General features: G+C 35.7%; 2 protein-coding genes across 4 annotated transcripts; both read left to right on the top strand.

Moving 5' to 3' along the window:
- The first annotated feature begins 223 nt into the window (after positions 1 to 223).
- Positions 224 to 14,253, top strand: LOC117909556 (kinesin-like protein KIN-14F). Of its 3 annotated transcripts, none has more exons than XM_034823600.1 (18): positions 224 to 342; positions 4,402 to 4,601; positions 6,439 to 6,602; positions 6,705 to 6,848; positions 7,574 to 7,933; positions 8,432 to 8,500; positions 8,607 to 8,831; positions 9,354 to 9,435; positions 9,575 to 9,670; positions 9,757 to 9,936; positions 10,315 to 10,421; positions 10,925 to 11,103; positions 11,289 to 11,453; positions 11,548 to 11,801; positions 12,222 to 12,385; positions 12,474 to 12,668; positions 12,942 to 13,642; positions 13,773 to 14,253. In XM_034823600.1, exons 1-18 carry the CDS (start codon positions 311 to 313, stop codon positions 13,930 to 13,932), a joined length of 3,477 nt encoding a protein of 1,158 aa, XP_034679491.1. In that variant the 5' UTR covers positions 224 to 310; the 3' UTR covers positions 13,933 to 14,253. The 3 variants fall into 3 exon arrangements, with proteins under 3 accessions (XP_034679491.1, XP_034679489.1, XP_034679490.1); XM_034823598.1 differs by lacking the exon at positions 224 to 342 and adding an exon at positions 4,103 to 4,260; XM_034823599.1 differs by lacking the exon at positions 224 to 342 and adding an exon at positions 4,110 to 4,240.
- Positions 14,254 to 15,461: 1,208 nt separating this feature from the next.
- LOC117908165 lies at positions 15,462 to 16,538 on the top strand. The gene has a single exon (XM_034821821.1). The coding sequence runs from the start codon at positions 15,462 to 15,464 to the stop codon at positions 16,386 to 16,388; it is 927 nt and encodes a 308-aa protein (XP_034677712.1). The 3' UTR covers positions 16,389 to 16,538.
- The last annotated feature ends 2,852 nt before the right edge of the window (positions 16,539 to 19,390 follow it).

Here is a 19,390-nt window from a genome sequence, read left to right as displayed (position 1 = left end):
TGGTATATATGAAGACGAGAAGGATTAAAAGGGGTGATGTATTTGGATTGAAGTCTTCAACTAGCAAACATGATAAAATGAATTGACAATACAAATACAATTATCCTTTTTAACTCTAACCCCATAATTTAATGTCGTTTTCAAGTCATATCAAGAATTGCTAGCCAGTCCTGTCTCTACTAGAAAAGATCACAATGAAATCCTGAAGCCTTGCCCTGAGAGCATCCTTTTCTCTGTTGGACCTTTGAGTGGCTCTGCTTGCAATTGCACCCGCAAGTTGTCCCTTGGCAGAGTATGGCAGTGGATATGGATGAGCCCACACTTTGAATCAGGAAACCATCTGTGAGTATGGTCTCTCCATTGATTTTTTTTTTCCATGTTTTTGCATTATCCTTAGCTTAAAATAAAATTAGTCTAGTATATCTTTCTGCTTAAAAGTGGTGTCAAAATGCTTAGTTCTTTTGCCTCTCCATGTGGAAGCCCCACCATTCTCTTCTCTGCAAACCAGCAAAATGTTGTGTTTTGCTGCCGCTCTTTACCACTTCACGATGCAATGATAGGGATGACAATAAGATGTTTTTTTTTAATAGATTCACTCCCATCCTTTATAAGCTGGTTTGGGATAAAGATGAACGAGTTAAGAATGGATTCAATTTAATTTTTTAAAACCTAGGGTGACTTCAAGGGAGTTTCAAATATTGTCTTCCCCTCACCCTCACCTAGTTCTAATTATATATAATTAAATTTAAAAATAATTTTGTTTATATTTTATTTTATTTCTCTTCTCAACACATATAAACTAAAAAAAATGCTTCTTAAATAAAATAGGTTACAAAATTCATAATATTTATTTTTTTATAAAATTGTTTATTTTAATATGAATAAAAAATTTTAAAATTTTAAAAATTGAAATAAAGAAATGGTGTGAGAGGTATGAGAATTCTCTCCTATGTAGTTTAAATATTTTATTGGGATAGAGATGTGAATAGGTTCACATAAATGGAACGGGTCAAGCTTGAGATAGAGTGATCTATCCTAAACCCACGTAGTTGTTATCCATAGTGATTCTATCCAATTCATTATACCTAAAACCAAATTTAGAAAGATTGTACTATTTGTTAATAGTGGGAATCAATGGTGACAAAGTTTGATGCAATTCACCGACACAACAATGAACCCAACACGCTTTTTGCGGATTTGAGTTAATATAAATAAGTTTGAGTCAAATTCGTGTCGACCTACATAATCCATTTAATAAATAAATAATTTTTGTGTGGACCTACATAGCACGAGTTTGACTTGAATTGATTTGTCTAATAATTTTGTTGTTAACTTAATTATATTTTTAAACTATTTAATCTATATTTGACTCATTTTAATTTTTTTTTTAAATAAATAAGTCGATTGAATCATAAATATATTTAGTTGAAACATTAATCATATTAATAGATGCAAGATTTAACTTGATTATTAAATAGAATGATTTGATTATTAAATGGGCTATATGGTATGTTTTTTTTCTCCCTATAATGGGACAATTGTGTTTTGGGTCCAGCTGAGCTCAAAAATTAAGGTTTGGTCCATATAACTTACATAATTGATGGAAATAATATAGAATATCAAAAGATCAAAATACCCATTGACGTTTCACATAAGCTTTTTTGGTCTTTATTGCACCACTATTCATGCAACCACAATAATTTTATTTTAACAATTTAGATTTTTCATCGTTTTTAAAATTTTATTATTATATAAATAATTGAAAATCAGTATTATTTTCTATTTTAAATTATAAATAAACAAAAATTAAGTTCAAAAACTATTTAAAAAAAATACTTTCTTAAAAAATGGTAATATGATTTATATTTTTTTTTTTTGAAAAAAATTTAATTAAAAAATGAAAACTATTTTTAAAAATAAAATTTGAAAACCTTATTTAGTACTATTTTTTGTATGAAAATAATAAAAAGAATTAAATTTCATTAATTGATTATCCATTAAATTTTATATGAAAATTTTTTATCCTTACTTATAATAAGAGTAAAAAAATTCAATTTCTTTAAAAAAGAAAAAAAAAACAAAAATAAAATGTTAGAAATGAGTAATATTTAATTAGGAATAGAAAAGGGAAAAAAAAACAAAAAAAAAAAACAAAAAATTGAAACTTACACTCACTATGTGTCTATGTAATGGTTGAGGGTATTTTAGGGGTTAATGAAGGCTAATATCCTTCAACTTAATTTTTACACTTTATTTAGGTTTTGGGTTTAAATGTGTATAATATATGGATCTTTGGTCAATTTTTGGACCTAACTGGACCCAAAATATAATTCTCCCTATTATAAATATGTAGTATTTGACTTTATATTTTAGATATGATTATTATTTGTATCAGGTTTGGGTTGAATTATACAGTAAAATACCTAGATTTTCACACTATATGAACGCGGTTTACCAACATGAATTGCCACCTAATGGGAATCAACAACATCAAGGCAATTTTTGAGAGGTAGTAGTAGTCATTGCTAGCAAGCCACACACATTCTACACAAAGGAGCATGCGTGAATGATAAAAAGGGAGAGGGGACCCAAATTATAATGTCCCCTAATGCAACAATATAATCCTCTCCAAGTAATGACTCTTTGCATTCCACACTTATCAACCCCATGCCTTAATTCAATATTTAGACATCCCCCTCTTTTTCCTTTTTCCTAGTGCCTTTAGTTACCTGAAACTTCCTTCGCAATCCCCACATTCACTTTCTTTCACCACTAATCTTACCTTTTCCATTCTATCAAGATACTCCTCTCCCACTACCCCACATGATTTTGATACCTTTAACCTTGCTAATCTTAATATAACGTCTCAATGAATCCATTCAACTCCTACCAATAAAACCCTTTCTTTGTTTTTTCAATCTTCCCTTTCCCTTTTGTCCATAGTTGAATGGGCTTCTGAAGAACCGGCTTCCATGCAGCTGGGTGGTCCAAATATTTTCAAGGCAATAGTTATAAAAGGTCTATTTGTATGCATATATGCTGCAAATCCAAGGTTAAATTATTGGGTAAAATATGCTACTAACAAGATGGGCATTGACCAAATCTCTTCCATGCGCTTATAGGACAAGCTTTCTCTCTCTACTAACCCTTCGGTTATAGGTAGAGTGAGAAAGAGAAAGAGAAAGAGAAAGAGAAAAAGGAAGGGAAAGAAGGGAACCTTCTCTATGTGGTGGTCCATTTAATGGGCTACAAGACCATTAAAGAAACATGGAAAGCTCACCTCTGCCATCATTTAAAATTGCAGGATCCAACGTTCGAAAACAGGTAGTTCAACACTTTGGACTTGGACTTGGACTTTGCCCCTCTGTTCATTTCAAAGCCCCCCCACCTCCCCACAACGTATACTTTTTTTTTTACTGTTTTTCTTTTCCCCTTTTGCCTACCATTCCCATGGATGATGATTCTCATGTTCTTAACCTTCATCAAAATTAAAAACGGTTGTAAAATGACTGGGAAACATTTTCCTGGGAATGAGTAGCTCTTGTGTTTGTATTATGCTCTAATGGCCTCCCACCTCACCCCTGCAGGCTGCAGTCCAATCCTCTGCCACTGCTCAGTCCTCACGTACCGTCCACAAAATATCCAATCAATTTTCATTAAATTTCTTTATTGCTTTCTTTAGTATTTCAAGACATATCGTTCATTTCGAGTTGAATGGAAATTTACAGTTTTAAAACACGTCTATATGATTGATTGTAACTTTTTCTCGGGTTATTTATTATAAAATTTGGAATAAAATTGATGATGGCATTTGAGGGTAATGAGGCATCAAGGAGTCCATCCATGGATCAAGGAGCACCAGAAAAAGAGGGGCATAAAAATGATGATACTCCAAATACTTTATAAAGCACAAGCCCTATGATCATGCCCAGATCCTGCTCTCCATTCCTACAATCCAACGGTCCCACAGTCAAACACTTGTCACCTCCCCTTTGACCCTTCACGTCCCGCCACGTGGCCTCTAACAAAACCGCCGTCTCTCCATCTCCGTCATGTTCCTAACCTCCCGTCATCACTCCGTGACAGGAGAACTCTCATTTATTGAGAGTCTTGTATGGAAAATTTGAATGCTCATTCACGACACACGAGAATCCTATTTCACCTTCCCGTCTCTCTGTGTGAGATTGGATCTACTCTACTCCACTCTCATTTCCGCCATACACTCGCCGGAGCTCCTCAGGTGAGATATCGGATATGCAGGTCGCTGCTGCTCTTCTTCTTCTACACGTGCTTTTGCTTTTGTTTAAGCTTCTTCAAACTTCAAACAACCAAAGCTCAAAGAGGAGCGACGTCGTTTCCCTTCGCAGTATGTAACTGTGATTATGATTTTTCGATTCGCAGGGTTGTTTTTCATAGAATTGTGAGGAGTATTGTTGAGGAAGAGAAGATGCCGCAAGAGACTAACTGTAATTCAATTTTCACGTCTCCGGGGAAGAGTTTGAGAGGATTGAAGAGCTTGGCTTCCAACAATGAGGCTGCCGGCTATGTTGAAGAGATCATCAATGATCATGAATTGGCTCATAGAAAAGCTGAAGAAGCAGGTATTTGCTTTTCTTCTTTTTTTTTAATTAATTTTTTTATTAATACCATTCCTTATGCTCTGCTTCCTCAAAACATTTATTATCCTCCACCTCCAGCTTCATAGGAAATAGAAATATATTGTAAAAAAAATAAAAAATAAAAAAATAAAAAAATAAACACAAAATAGGAGAGTGATCTGGCTTTTAAAATTTCAATATTTTTTAAGAAAATATTTAATTCACATATTAAATAGGAATATTTGTGCCAAAATAATAATAATCTTAAATATAAGCTTAATTAGACAGAAATATCGTCCTTATTTTCTTGAAATTGTAAATATAACTTTAGATTTTTTTTAATCAAATAATTGTATTTATTATTTAAGATATTTGTGTAGTTTATGGTGGATTGATGTCTGGTATTGATTTCATTGATGTATCTTGTTGAGGTTACTCAGGAATTGAATTGAAATGTGGTAACATCAGTGTGTGTAACTAACACATATTTGAATATTAAGAAGGAAATTTAATGATTGGATCAGATTTGATGTTGTAGGTAATCATTTGGGAAGATTTAAAAAATGGTATTAGTGCCCCCATCATTCATGGTATTGTGGGTCAAATTTGGAGTGGTGGGTCAGGGAGTGTTTTTACTATTAGGTGTTTCGAGGACTTTCCCCTCCTAGAATAACCAATAATGATGAAAAGGGTCTACAGTAAAATATTCAAAAGCAAAAAAGCCAATGGTGGGTGCAAATGAGGATGATTTTAGAACGTTGCATGCTTGAGTAGGATTTGGAATTTTGTTTTTGAAAAACAATTTTATAAACCAAATGTTTGAATTGTTCCATGTGTTGCAAATTGTTTTTGAAAAACACTTTTATAATTTTCAAAATTATAAAAAAAAAAATTGAAAAGCCATTGGTGATAATAATAATAAATAAATAAAAACTAGGAAAATTGAGAACTTTTCCTTTTTCCCTTTTTCCATTTCCCCTCATGACCAAATGTAATCCTTCTCCTAACGCTTGGTGTTATCTCAAAAAGGCCTTTTAATTTTCAACTTTGCGTAACCATGAAGAAAGGACCCAACAAGAGCATGCCATAAAAGCATGACTATCACAAAAACTCCATTCGTATATATGGGTATGTGGGTGAAGAACATTAAAGATGTGCCTTTTGTTTAATACTTAAATGATAACAGTAATGAGTATGAATTCACCCACCACCTATATGGGCATAGCTACCCTGCTCTGTTTCTTCTCTCAACTTAATAATTCTAAAATTTGGGTTGCTTCTGTATCAAATATTTGAGAAAAGAAAAGAGGATACATTTTATATTATAGTATTTAATTTGACAGAGAAAATATAAAAATAAAAAATAAATACAAGGAAATGAATCTTATATTTTTCTTGTTTAATTTGACAAGAAAAATATTGATCAGTAAAATAAAGATTATCTACAAATTAGGTACTCCAAACCTTTCATTCATTGGTAGTGTAGAAGACTAAGAAGAGGAAAAAAAATATTTAGAGTGTGTAAAAAAAAAAAACTATTGAAATTCAATTTTTATTCTTCTCCGTGTGTTTCTCTGTCATTGTTTCCCGCATTGTCTCGTCTTCCTCCACGGTGTCTCTCAAATATTATCATCAAACCGAGTCTTACTCACATTCCTTAAAATTGTCCAATGTTTACCAAAAACTGTTTTGAGAAATGTCCTAACGAGCAAATTTCTATACCAATTTTCAGAAAAAAAAAAAAAAAAAAGGTCAATCAATCCAGTGGTTCATTATCTTTTGCCGACAGTTACTCTCTGAACTACAACTCTCTCTGTATCTTGGGTCGTTTGATTTTCAGCTTCAAGGAGGTACCAAGCAGCGGAATGGCTGAGGCAGATGGACCAGGGTGCATGGGCAGCACTGCCCAAAGACCCATCAGAAGAAGACTTCTGTCTCGCTCTCCGCAATGGCCTCATTCTTTGCAATGTCCTCAACAAAGTCAATCCTGGCGCTGTTCTCAAGGTTCTATTTCCACCATCGATTCCCTATTCTCCATCCCTTTCCTTGCCCCAACAAAAGAAAAACTGGTTTCTCAACTGGGTTTCTCTTCTTTTGTTGATTCAGGTGGTGGAGAACCCCATCATCGCTGTCCAGTCCACTGAAGCTGCTGCCCAGTCTGCAATTCAGTACTTTGAGAACATGAGGAATTTTCTGGTTGCTGTTGGAGCCATGAAGCTCTTGACTTTCGAAGCTTCCGATTTGGAGAAGGTTTGCTCTGTTAGCAATTCAACTTTCATCTTCCTGCATAATTTGTATCTGCTGCAATTTCGCATTAGTTCATAATATTATCATGACCATTATTGGCAAGTATTTGATAATATGCAATTGCATTGTTCATTGTTTGTTTCTGTGGAAAGTGAAATCGGGAAAAGCATCGTGTTCATATGCTCACAAATTTAGGTGATAATAATTATGACTGCCACCTTATTATCTGAAGTATTTACATTGTATTAACTGAATGGAGTGGTGAGTTGGACATGGTCCTAATCTTTGGCTTTTTTTGCACTAAGCAATCTTCAAAGTCAACAAGAACCTTTACAATTGCACTAGATAATGTTCCCTCAGAGTGCATATTTGTTGGCTACAAAGTAGTTTACAATCTTTTGCTGCAAGAACAACAATTGAGTTTCCAATACAATTCTCAATTTACTTTTCCCAAATGATAAATGGAGCCATTTTGCTGATTAGAACAGGAATACATGTAGAGTTGAATGAAACGAGATGATACTCATCACAGAATTTTCTACACTTCGTTAGGTTTGGTTGCTTAATCTTATTTACATGCTTACCAGTTTGCAGCATAGTCAGCAACTTCTTAAATCATTTATATATTTTGAAATCCTGAATTTTCTGTTGCTATAGGGAAATCTTTTTTACCATTCTGGTTCTTTTTGGTAACATTTATTGAATTTAACGATACTTCGGATTTGCAGGGAGGCTCATCAAGTAAAGTTGTTGATTGCATTCTCTGTCTGAAAGGCTATTATGAGTGGAGGCAAGCAGGGGGAATTGGGGTTTGGAGGTATGGGGGGACCGTAAGGATCACATCCCTCCCGAAGGAATCACCATCCTCCTTGGTTGGCAGTGAAAGTGCTGATGAGTCATTGGATGAATCTGAATCGTCTCAATATGAGCAGCTATTAGAATATCTCCATCTTTCTAGTGAGGTCTCAACAGAAGGATCCAAAGCAGCTGATGCTCTGACATTTCTGTTTGATCGTTTTGGTCTTGGACTTCTACAGGCTTATCTTACTGACAAGAATGGAATTGAAGACTGGCCTTTGAATGAAATGGTAGGTAAGATCCATTCTGTTTATTATTTAATCTACTATAAGCACACTCATTTGATTGATGTTATTTTCTAATTTCAACATCAATAAAAATGAAATAACAGAAAAATCAAAATTTATGTGAACACATGAAAATCTGTTAACTCTAGAACAGTTGTAAACATTTGTTATGAGGACTGCTAAAATTTATTTAGCATGGATGTATATCATCTGAAACAGACATGGGGCATCTGATGCAATGCTCCAAAAGGATGCTTATGAAAATAATTCTGCCCTTTCCAGAATGTTATACAATGATCTCAAAAGAATGCTTATGAAAATAATTCTGCCCTTTCCAGAATGTCATACGATGATCTCAAAGGAATGCTTATGAAAATTATTTTGCCATTTTCAGAATGACTATTACTTGATTTTTTTTTTCTCTTTTTCTTTTTTTACCTACTAACAGAGTTTCTCTACTCTTATGGGATCTAATACTTTCTCATTTTTCAAAATCTGAAGGTCATTGATACTTTGCTCAGGAAGGTAGTTGAGGATTTTTCAGGGCAAATTGTTTCTCAGTACAATCAGGTAGAAAGTACACCCATACATTTTTTTTTCTGCATGAGTTCAAATTTCTCAGAATCATCAATCCATTTAGAAGTAATTTACTTTCTCTCTTGACCATTGTCTACAGCTTGGAATGATTTTGAAGAAAATTCTGAAAGGTGACACTATTCCTCTATCAAAACATGAATTCCTAGAAGCCATTACACAATATCTTGATCAGAAAAATAGTTTGGCATTGAGTGATCTCTCCAAATTCTGCATCTGTGGAGGGAAACGAGAGGTTATCAGGCATAGCAATAATCTGTCTGCTGATCACGCACAACTAATCAATCTCCATCAGAGACAGGTCCAGGTATGGTGATCAACTCGAAATTTATTAATCCTTCTGCTTGACATGCTGCTTAAGCATATGACCAGTTCCTTTTTCCACAACCACAACCCCTCCTGCAACCTTGTATCAAGGCCCAAACTAATGGATTTTCTTGGTAATTGAATTTCAAAAAGAAGTAATTAAGGAACTCATACGATAAGATTATTAGTTGAGGTTCTCACTGCTATAATGCAAGAAGATAGTAAATGGCAAAATGCCAATGTTAAGTAAAAGTTAGGATGGCAATCTTTAGTGATAGGAGATAAGAGGGACACTATAATTAGCAACAGTTGACTGATGCCTTGATGAGACCAGCACAATGTACATGGCATTCAAATGATACACTGGCAGATGCTCTACCTGATAGCTACCTTTGTCTTTCTTATTGCAAACCATTTATTTCATTCTCACATGGCTTTCCCCACTAACTGCAATTTTGATATGCAAACATGCCATTCTTACCTTACAGTACCATACTGTTCTCTTCTGTTGAATATCTTTCAGGAGCTAAAATCATTTTTTCATGAGACAAAACTAGAAGTTAAACAGATTCAATCCAACTGGGATGAAGAACTTAGAAGACTTGGTGAGAACCTAGTCTTTGTTCTAATTTGAGTTTATAACTGTGGTTGAAAGGAAAAACAATTCAGTTAGTTGTTTTTATGTTTGTTTAAAACACTTCAGGTTATACCTTTAGATAATCTTTAGACTGTTTGATGCCTCAGTGTACCATGTTAAAGGACTTGAGGTAGCTGGGTCTTCCTATCAGAAGGTTTTAGAGGAGAACCGCCTGCTTTACAATCAAGTTCAAGACCTGAAAGGTAGATTCCCTGATATGTTGTTCGTCTCAAAGATTTATGCATGTTATGAAAGATGAATCTAATCAATGGGAACTACTTTCTTACAGGAACCATAAGGGTTTACTGTAGGGTGAGGCCCTTCTTACCAGGTCAATCAAATGGGCAGTCTACAGTAGAATATATTGGAGAAAATGGAAATATCATGATTGTCAATCCTCTCAGGCAAGGAAAAGATGCGAGAAAGGTGTTTTCATTCAACAAAGTTTTTGGGACAAATGTGACACAAGGTATGCTCTCTTTCTTAAAGGTGGCTTTTATTGAGCTTATAGTTTACTTTGTGAAAGTAGAGGGATTGTTTCAAAGTTTTGTGAATTGCAGCAGAGCTTTAGTTAAGAAATTAATATCGATTAATTTCAACCACAATCTTCAAGATTGAGATTTCCCTTTTAGAGAAACCAGGAAGAAGAGGAAAGAATAAGGTCTTGGCTTTGCTAAAAAGGTCACAGTATTATACCAGAAAGACATAACACTTTTGAGTTCACTGTCATATATAAGTGTATGATGTATATTATGTACCTTGTAGGGTACATAATATGAGTGTTTTCTAGAAATCACTCATGATGATTATTATTATTTTTAATTTTTTTTCATGTTGGTGCTTGCAGAGCAAATATATGAAGACACTCAACCATTGGTCAGATCTGTTCTAGATGGTTTTAATGTTTGCATTTTTGCATATGGGCAGACAGGCTCAGGGAAGACATACACAATGGTAGTAACAAATGCTCTTCAGTTTTCATAAATTTCCTTGTACATTTGTCAAAATATGTAGTATGAGATACGCCAAACATTAATTATAAACAATACTATTAGGAGTTTATGTGGTTTCAGAGTTTTGGATTATCCCCACAACCTTGAATTCACTGCATGAGTCTACCATCAGAATCACTTATCAAATCACAACAATTTTAAGCCTCTTGCATTCTGTTTGGTTAGGTCCGGTAGATTCTGTTCTTAGGACCTCAATCCATGCAGTATCCTAGATGTGGATGCTTTTGATGGTGTTAACCCTACCCTACCACAACCAAAAAAGAGCACTGGTCACCTGCCAAACTGAAGAAAAGAAAATGACAACGAAGAAATCATGGGAACAAGAAAAGGAAAAAACATGGTATTCTAGGGATTAGACGGTCATAATTTGGGAAATTTGAGAAGAGATTAATTTTCTTAGCATCTATTTAAGAGCAGAATCTCATTTATCCTTCATCTTTACAGAGTGGACCTGATTTAACAACTCAGGAGACATGGGGCGTAAATTATCGGGCTCTGCGTGACTTATTCCAAATCTCAAAAGCAAGGGTGGATGCCATAGAATATGAAGTTGGAGTCCAAATGATTGAGATATACAACGAACAAGTCAGAGATCTATTAGTCAGTGATGGCTCTAACAGAAGATATCTTTTCAAGATTCACTTTCTTTGGGTTTTTTTCTTTCTTTTTTTTTTCCCCTCTTTTTGCTAAGTGAATAACTAGATAACTTGATAGTCTTCCATATATTTCCCTTGTCTGATATAAGCTTGACATTCTTCTTGGAGGAATCAACTTCACATATTTATTTCAATTCCTTAACTACCTGCACATTAGATATCCGGAACAATTCTCAATTGAATGGCCTTAATGTACCTGACGCAAGTTTACTTCCAGTTACATGTACTCAAGATGTTCTTGAGTTGATGAGAATTGGCCAAAGGAATCGTGCTGTGGGTGCTACTGCTTTAAATGAGCGAAGTAGCCGTTCTCATAGGTAGTCTTTTTCTCTAAATTAATATTCTCTTTCATGTTCATTACTGACCAATGGTTTTTATGAACTGTTCACGGGTTTTTCAATGCTTCTGCAGTGTGTTAACAGTTCATGTCCAGGGAAAGGAGTTGGTTTCTGGATCCATTCTTAGGGGCTGCCTCCATCTAGTTGATCTGGCAGGAAGTGAGAGAGTAGATAAATCTGAGGCCGTTGGTGAAAGACTGAAAGAAGCCCAACATATAAATAGATCTCTTTCAGCACTTGGAGATGTCATCTCTGCTCTTGCTCAAAAGAGTCCACATATTCCTTATAGGAACAGCAAACTTACTCAAGTATTGCAAGATTCTTTAGGTAATATGTTAAGCAAGTGATTTAAGTTCGTTTCTAATCTTCAAATATTGGTTCGATGCAAACTCATATGCATATGGCTGTGCACAGATGAAGTTTACTTTTTTAAATTGCACTGGTGAAATTGAAAAATGAAAAAAGAAAAAAAAAAAAAAAACATTTGAACCTCCTAAGTCCTCTCAGAATTCCATACATAAGGGAATGCATGATGTTTTCCCTGGATTTTGAACAATTAGATAGTCCAGTGGCACCAAGGGTTGGAGTGATTTGGTTAGATTGATTTTTTGTCTTAGAAGATCTTTTCAAGTGCACACAAATCTGTAACAGTTGCAACTTCTTTATTCCCCTCCAGATTGAATTGCTTATTTCATTATCATGAATCTATTGCTTATTTCATTGCTCATATGATTTCAATTTTTATAGGCGGGCAAGCGAAAACATTGATGTTTGTACATATAAATCCTGAAGTTAATGCTATTGGAGAAACAATTAGCACACTCAAGTTTGCAGAGAGGGTCTCCTCCATAGAACTTGGGGCAGCTCGATCTAACAAAGAAACTGGTGAAATCCGAGATCTTAAAGAAGAGGTTTATATTCTGTAACTCTCTCGTTTGGTTCTCTTTTGACTTGTTTTCATTGTAAAGTGACTTGATAAGTCATTTTCTATCTATTCAGATTTCAAACCTTAAACTGACAATGGAGAGGAAAGAAGCTGAATTGGAACAACTGAAAGGTGCAAACACCCGAAGCACCACGGAAGCACAAAAACCAAGAGTAGTTTCACCTTTCCGAATGCCTAGATATGGTAGTAATGCCAGCTTGAAGCCTGAAGTCTGTCAGCGACCCATTGATGACACTAGAAGCTCTGAGGTATTCCCAACACCCACTCTGTAATCTGTAGCATTTTGAAGTACATAAAATCTCAGTTTGGAGCCAATGCTGATAAAAACGAAAGGCAATCATGATAAAAATGGTGATACAGAATTGATATTGCACTTTCTTCAGATATTATAGACTCATCACATGTATGACCTAGGGATCAAATGATTTCTTTTTTCATGTGGTTTCTAGACAGTCGTAAAACAATATTGAAATAAGCAGATGCTTCATCTCTATATTTTCGTGAAAAACTTCTATTTTCAGGCTAGAAGCTGTTCTTCAGGTAAGCAGAGGAGGTTGCGGTTTCCCTCTGCTTTCACAGACAAAGAGCTGGTCCCAAAGATGCCTTTTCTAGCTGACGAAAAATTAGCAAGCTCTGGAAAGCCAAGGTCACCATCCCCTCCTGTTAGGAGATCATTATCCACTGATAGAGGGGCTCTAATTAAAAGCAGGATCAAGCTTGACCCAGCTGATGACCAACCAATCATGAAACTACAGTTTCCAGCTAGAATAGCCATGAATAAATCCTTTGCCACAACATCATCAAATCCATCGACAGAAAACAGCTCAAGAGGATCTACAGCTTTGCTCGAGCCGCCTAAGCAGGATAACATCTCTGATGTGTTCTACAGCCTCCAGAGGATCAACTCAAGGAAAGTTCACCCAGAACATGAAGAGGAGCAGTTTAAGCATGCTCTTAATGTAAGGCAAGGTGGTGTTAGGAAAAACAAGCCTGAGAATAAGGCTAAAGCTAAGTATCAAATGCCAGTTAAGATCCAGAAATCTGAAGTAGCTCCAACATCACTTTCTGATACGGATTCTAGTGGAAAGATGGAAGAGGCTAGAAAAAGTGACTTTTCTGAGCCAGAAAACGAGCATGGACTTGTTGGGTCAACTTTCCAGGGTGCTTTGAGGGTGAAAAAGCTTCACAACTTCTCAAGGAATTCCCAGAATCTTGAACCAAGGTTTGGCAAAAATCTTTTTACTCTTGGGGGATGAAAAATCTCACTCTTGTTATAGAACTGCATGGATGTCAGTTAAAACTAGTTTCTTCATTTGCTAGCATTAATACCGGTATTTTTTATTTTTGTTCAGAGGACTAGTGCAGGCAGTAGAACCCTTGCTGGCTGGGAAACATGAAAACAAACTCCCACACGGTGTGGTCCGCTATCTAAAAGAAGGCAGCAACACATCAATGCCTGAATTCAGAAGGAGCCGGTCCTCTCCTCGTGGAAAATTGATGATTCTACCTTGAGGAATTGACAGTATACAATAATTCACTAGTTGCCATTGATTGTCGAACTTTTGTACAGGGACAATCATTATCGGACTTGAGAGTTGCATACTTCTTTTTTATTCCTTTTTATCACTGAGACTCGGAGAATGTTGAGTTCATGGAAGCGAGAACCTGAAACATTTTCTCCTGCACCAATTCTATTTATGTTGTTTTTCTTCTATTCCAGTCCAACTTCAATGTATTTTGATATGTTATTTATTTATGTATTTATGGGAGCCATGTATTTAGAGTAAAGCAGCTACAATGCTGAGTTTTGAGTGTCTGAAGCTGAATTTTCCTTGTCTTCAGTGCAAAAATTTCAACTTCCTACTTTCTATGCTTCACTGCTCTGTCAATTAGGCCTGTTTGTTATCTGATAGGCCTGTTTGTTCTGCCGGGCAGATGCCACATTTATCTAAAACAGATGGATTATCTGATGAATTCTTCCCCCTTGCTAAACTAATTTTGATCCTGAAAGCAGGGTTAAATCACACCCTCAAAGCAACATAACATTTTCTATTATAGATTCTCTCCCTCCCTCTCTCTCTCTCTCTCTCTCTCTCTCTCTCTCTCTCTCTCTCTCGTTTGTATTATTGGGCAATCATGCATGCCGATCTGATAAATGACTTTTACAGCCAAAAGATCCTTCTGCTATATATAGGACCAACCTTGGCAAACATATCCTATTGCTATGTGTTGGACCAAGTTGATAATTGTTATCACCAAAGTCCTGCATTTACTAAAAATAATCTTAAGTTTTATAGAGGTTGGTTTTGGGACATCCAAAATTAGCTCCCTGTTTAGCATGGTTTAAAGTTGAATGATAAATGCCCATCTATACTTAGAAAAAACAACAAATTTTCTGTTGCTAATGTCTCATTGTCATCTTCAGCCTAAATTTTGTTAAACAATTTCATTTCAATTCTGCCAAAACATCCATTTCACCAATTCTTCTGCCTCATATTTTGGTGGATTTTCTGCTCCTGTATATGGAACTTTCTTAAATCCATTATTCTGCGAATTGGTTGGTTGGTTATGTTCAATATTTCATGAAAGCATAGTATTAGATTCAGTCATCTTCAAGAATTTGACCTGCTTCAATTTGAATGTTGGGATTTGTAGACACTCTTTAAGCCAAGGTAACAATTTTGATCTGCTCTAATTCCTCTTGAGATCCCAGAACAATCCTGTGCCAAGGTAACATACAATCATTTTTTCATCCATGTCTCTTGCAAAATCTGTTTTATAGGCAAAAAAGAACCTGTAGCAGCCACAAAATCAAGACATCAATCTATGGTGCCAGTTATTCTTCAGACAAAAGATACTGTTGAATCTCCATTGAAGTTGGCAGGCATCTCTTCTGCAGAATATTGCATATGCTGTATTGTTCCCTGGTCTCAAGGTACTGGTTGCAAACACCTAATTTAGAGGCTTGAACATTTTAGCAAGCCCAACATGTCCATCCTGTTTCAACATCAGCAATTACAAGCTAGATAAGAGGCTTTACAATGATTCATCACTCTCCAGTTGCTCAGTCTTTTTCCAATTCAAAACCACCTTTGGCTGAGAAACCATCCAAGGATCACCCAAGAAATAAATCTGAAGAGAGCTCCACCACCTCTGTCTACCAAGCCAAAGTAGCAGATTTGTCGTGCAAGGTAAATGTGACATGGTGCAAAAGCCTCATTGATCATTCCCTCAGCATCCATGTAGAAAACCCTTCTGCTGAAAATCACCACACCTGCAAGATTGATCTTGATATTTTGCACTTTTGGAACAAAAAGGGTCTGAAATCTTTTGAAATAGATGAAAAAAGGGTCGATTTCTTCTGGGATTTTCGCGAGGTGAAATTCTCCAATAGCCCTGAGCCATGCTCAGATTACTACTTGGCCATGGTGTCCAACAAAGAGGTGGTCTTATTGCTAGGAGACCTTAAGAATGAAGCTTATAAGAGAACCAATTCAAAGCCATCCTTAGAAGAGGCAACATTGGTGTATAAGAAAGAGAACGTATATGGGAAGAGGCTGTTCTGCACCAAAGCCAAGCTAGGTGAAGGGAAAAAAGAACATGATATCGTGATTGAGAATGCTGTTTCTGGATTTGGTGATCCTGAAATGTGGATTAGTGCAGATGGAATTCTGTTGATTCGGGTAATGAAGCTGCACTGGAGGTTTAGGGGGAATGAAACAGTGTTCCTCAACAATTTGCCTATCCAAATTTTCTGGGATGTTCATGACTGGCTGTTCAACAGCCCCAGTTCAGGCCATGCCTTATTCATATTCAAGCCAGGGGCACAAGAATATTCACCGGACTCTGATCTGGATGGTACAAACCGCAGTGGAGAGGCTGTTGGCAGTGACATATATGACTCGCTCTGGGCCACCACCTCAGCTGCAGACTTCTGCCATTTTCTATATGCTAGGCAGATTGATTGAGATGATGGTTTGAAACATTGCAGTGGTATAATTCATGCCCATTCCACAGACTAGTCTGAATGGCGCTATTCACTTTGTTATCTTCAAACTATTTTCAATTTTTGTATTCCAGTTTCAATTCATGACACTCAGATATAAGATGTTTCCATGTGACAGACATGTTTGGCTTGAAAGAAGAAAAAGACGAAATTTCTGGAAATTTTGCAGATTTAATACGCTTTAATGTGATCCCATAGTCTAGGAATACCTGTGGGTTCATGAACAAACTAACAGAATTCTAACCACTAGCCAACATCTATTATTAAGAAAATGAATCTGATAAAGGAATGATTTTGGTGAGTGTTTAGCTAAGTTGGCAATTCCGGACAAAATTCTTAAGTGTCCCTTAACTCGGTTTACCAATCCCTTTTCGGACTACTTGACTTAGAAGATTAATACTTTGCTAAGAGGCCAAAGTATGTAGTCGAGTGGTTGGTATTTAAATGTGAATCAACCTTGTTTTTCATCTTTAAATGAGTTAAAAAATTTGGGAGAAATAGTTTTTGGTGCAAAGTTTTTATTCCTCTGTTTCTGGATCGATCCAAGTGTAAGGGCGGATTGATCCAAATAACTTCTTTTTAAGATCAAATATCAATCATTAGATTAAGAGCTTCTTTTTACACTTTAAAAATCAATCTTCTCTCATTTTCTAGGTAGAGACTGTAAAAACGATGGAGAGAGCTGCAGCCACTCCATGTGTTCTTCATTTTCTCATTTCTTTTCCTAATTTGGGGGTTTTTGGTTGAAAAGAAAATCCAATTCTCTTGATGTTTTCCAAACTAGTTTTGAATGGATTTTCTTGAACAATAAATGGGTTGATTCATTTCTTCATTCATATCTCAATCTCTCATTCTATTTGGGTTTGGGTACAAACCCATTTTCTTCTTGTGTGGATTCAAGAAGAGGTCGAGATTGAGCTTGGTGCGGACTCCAAGTGTGCTCCGGAAGATGAAGGTGAGAAGATGAATGTGAAGGTACTAGTTGAGTGGTTTGGGAAGGATTGGTTAGCTTTAGCTAGGTAAAACCTTGTACTCAGTTTTTATTCTTCATAGTGGAGTTTTTCAATTGATGGTAGACCTGTGGTTTTTTATCTCTTCGGAGCTTTTCCACGTTAAAATCCGGTGTTGATTGTCTATTTATCTCACTCCACACTTTGATTTATTTTTTGTCTTTGATATCATTTATTAGTTTGGCATATATGTTGAATGGAAAAAATATGAGGTGTTGTAAGTGTGATGATCCATGGAATATCCTTAATAATTTTTCTGCTCATTTTGGTTAATGATCTCATGGAGTAAATTGATATGAGTTGAGGAGATTGTTGTTCTTTTGATTTATTTTTGAGGATTGGTGAAGCATTTGCATGTGTATTGCATTTATAAATTGTTGGAAAAGTGTTGGTGCATACATTCTTGCTTGTGGATGTTGTGCTTTGTTGAGAGTTGTTGGAAGAGAAGTTTCTTGACATTGAGAAAGTCTAAGGTTAGGTAATCTTTGTTAGGAGAATTTTTAAATTGTTCTACAACACCTATTCACCCTCCCTCTAGGTGTAGTCCATTATTAAGATTCACCTTTTCAATTGGTATCAGAGCAGATTTTTAAAGAAAAAAAAATCATTTTCGGTTCTTAAATCTCAATCATGGAACCTCATCAAGAGGGAGCTTCCATTGGGAGACCACCATTTTTAACCGGTGAAAATTATTCTCATTGGAAAGTGAGAATGCGATATTTTCTCAAAATGCAAAGTGAAAAAGTTTAGAATGTCGTTGAATTTGGTTGGTCTCCACCTAAAGTGTTGGATAGAGAAGGTAGACCAACTAATGTTATCAAGCCTAAGTTGGAATGAGATATAGGTGATAATGAAGCTAGTGAGAACAATGCTAGAGCCATGTATTCCATCTTTAATGCCTTTAGCACGGATGAATTTTGTAGGATAGCCACATGTACTTCGACTAAGGAGGCTCGGGATATCCTCCAAGTGACTCATGAAGGCACTAATGCTGTGAAAGTGTCCAAACTTTAAATGTTGACCTCTAGGTTTGAGATAATTAGGATGGAAGATCATGAGAACTTTGGTGAGTTTCATGCAAAATTGATGGACATTGTAAATTCTAGTTTTAATTTGGGTGAGCCCATCCCTAATTCCAAAGTGGTTAGAAAAATTCTAAGATCTCTTCCGGAAAGATTTAGAGCAAAAGTCATCGTCATTGAAGAGTCCAAGGATGTGGATTCCTTGAAAGTGGATGAACTTGTAGGTTCACTCCAAACTTTTGAAATGACTCTTAGATCACTTACGAAATCAAAGGGCATTGCCTTGAATACCATTAAAGAGAAGTCCTTAGGTTTCGAATGTGAGGGTGATGAGAAAATGTCGGATGGAAAAATTGCTAGATTTGCTAGAAAATTAAAAAAATACATGAAGTTCAGGAAATATAAGAAGAAGTCCAAGGAAGATGATAAAAAATGGAATAATTCAATAGGAAAATCAAATGTAAAAGACAAAAAGAAAGACAAGAGTTTCAAAAGGGACCTTGAGGTTGAGTGCTTCAAGTATGGGGGAAATGGGCACTATGCCACTGAATGTCCCTCAAAGAAAAAAATGAAAGAAAGTCATGCAAGTCACTTGGGATGACACGGAATCATGTCAATCAAGTGAAAAAGAATCCAATGCCAGTGAGGAATGCACTAATTTCACAATCTTTATGGCAATTGTCATTGATGAACCACTAAAAAATGAGGCTCTTAGTGAGTCTTGTGAGTCAAGTGACTCCAATGGTGATGAAATGAGTTTTGACTCTGCATATGAGACTTTGTACAAGGAGTGAATTAAGTCTCAAACAGGAACAAGTTGAGTAGAAGGCTTCTAAAAGGAGTTTAATCAATGAGATTAAAACTCTAAAGGGAGAGAAAATTTTTTTGCTAGATAACATTGCCTTTCTTGAGGGTGAACACTTTGACATGAA

This window comes from Vitis riparia, chromosome 19, assembly GCF_004353265.1.
Source record: "Vitis riparia cultivar Riparia Gloire de Montpellier isolate 1030 chromosome 19, EGFV_Vit.rip_1.0, whole genome shotgun sequence".
Lineage (NCBI taxonomy): Eukaryota > Viridiplantae > Streptophyta > Magnoliopsida > Vitales > Vitaceae > Vitis > Vitis riparia.
Note: the sequence above shows the minus strand (reverse complement) of the source record. Positions and strands in the feature narration are given on the sequence as shown.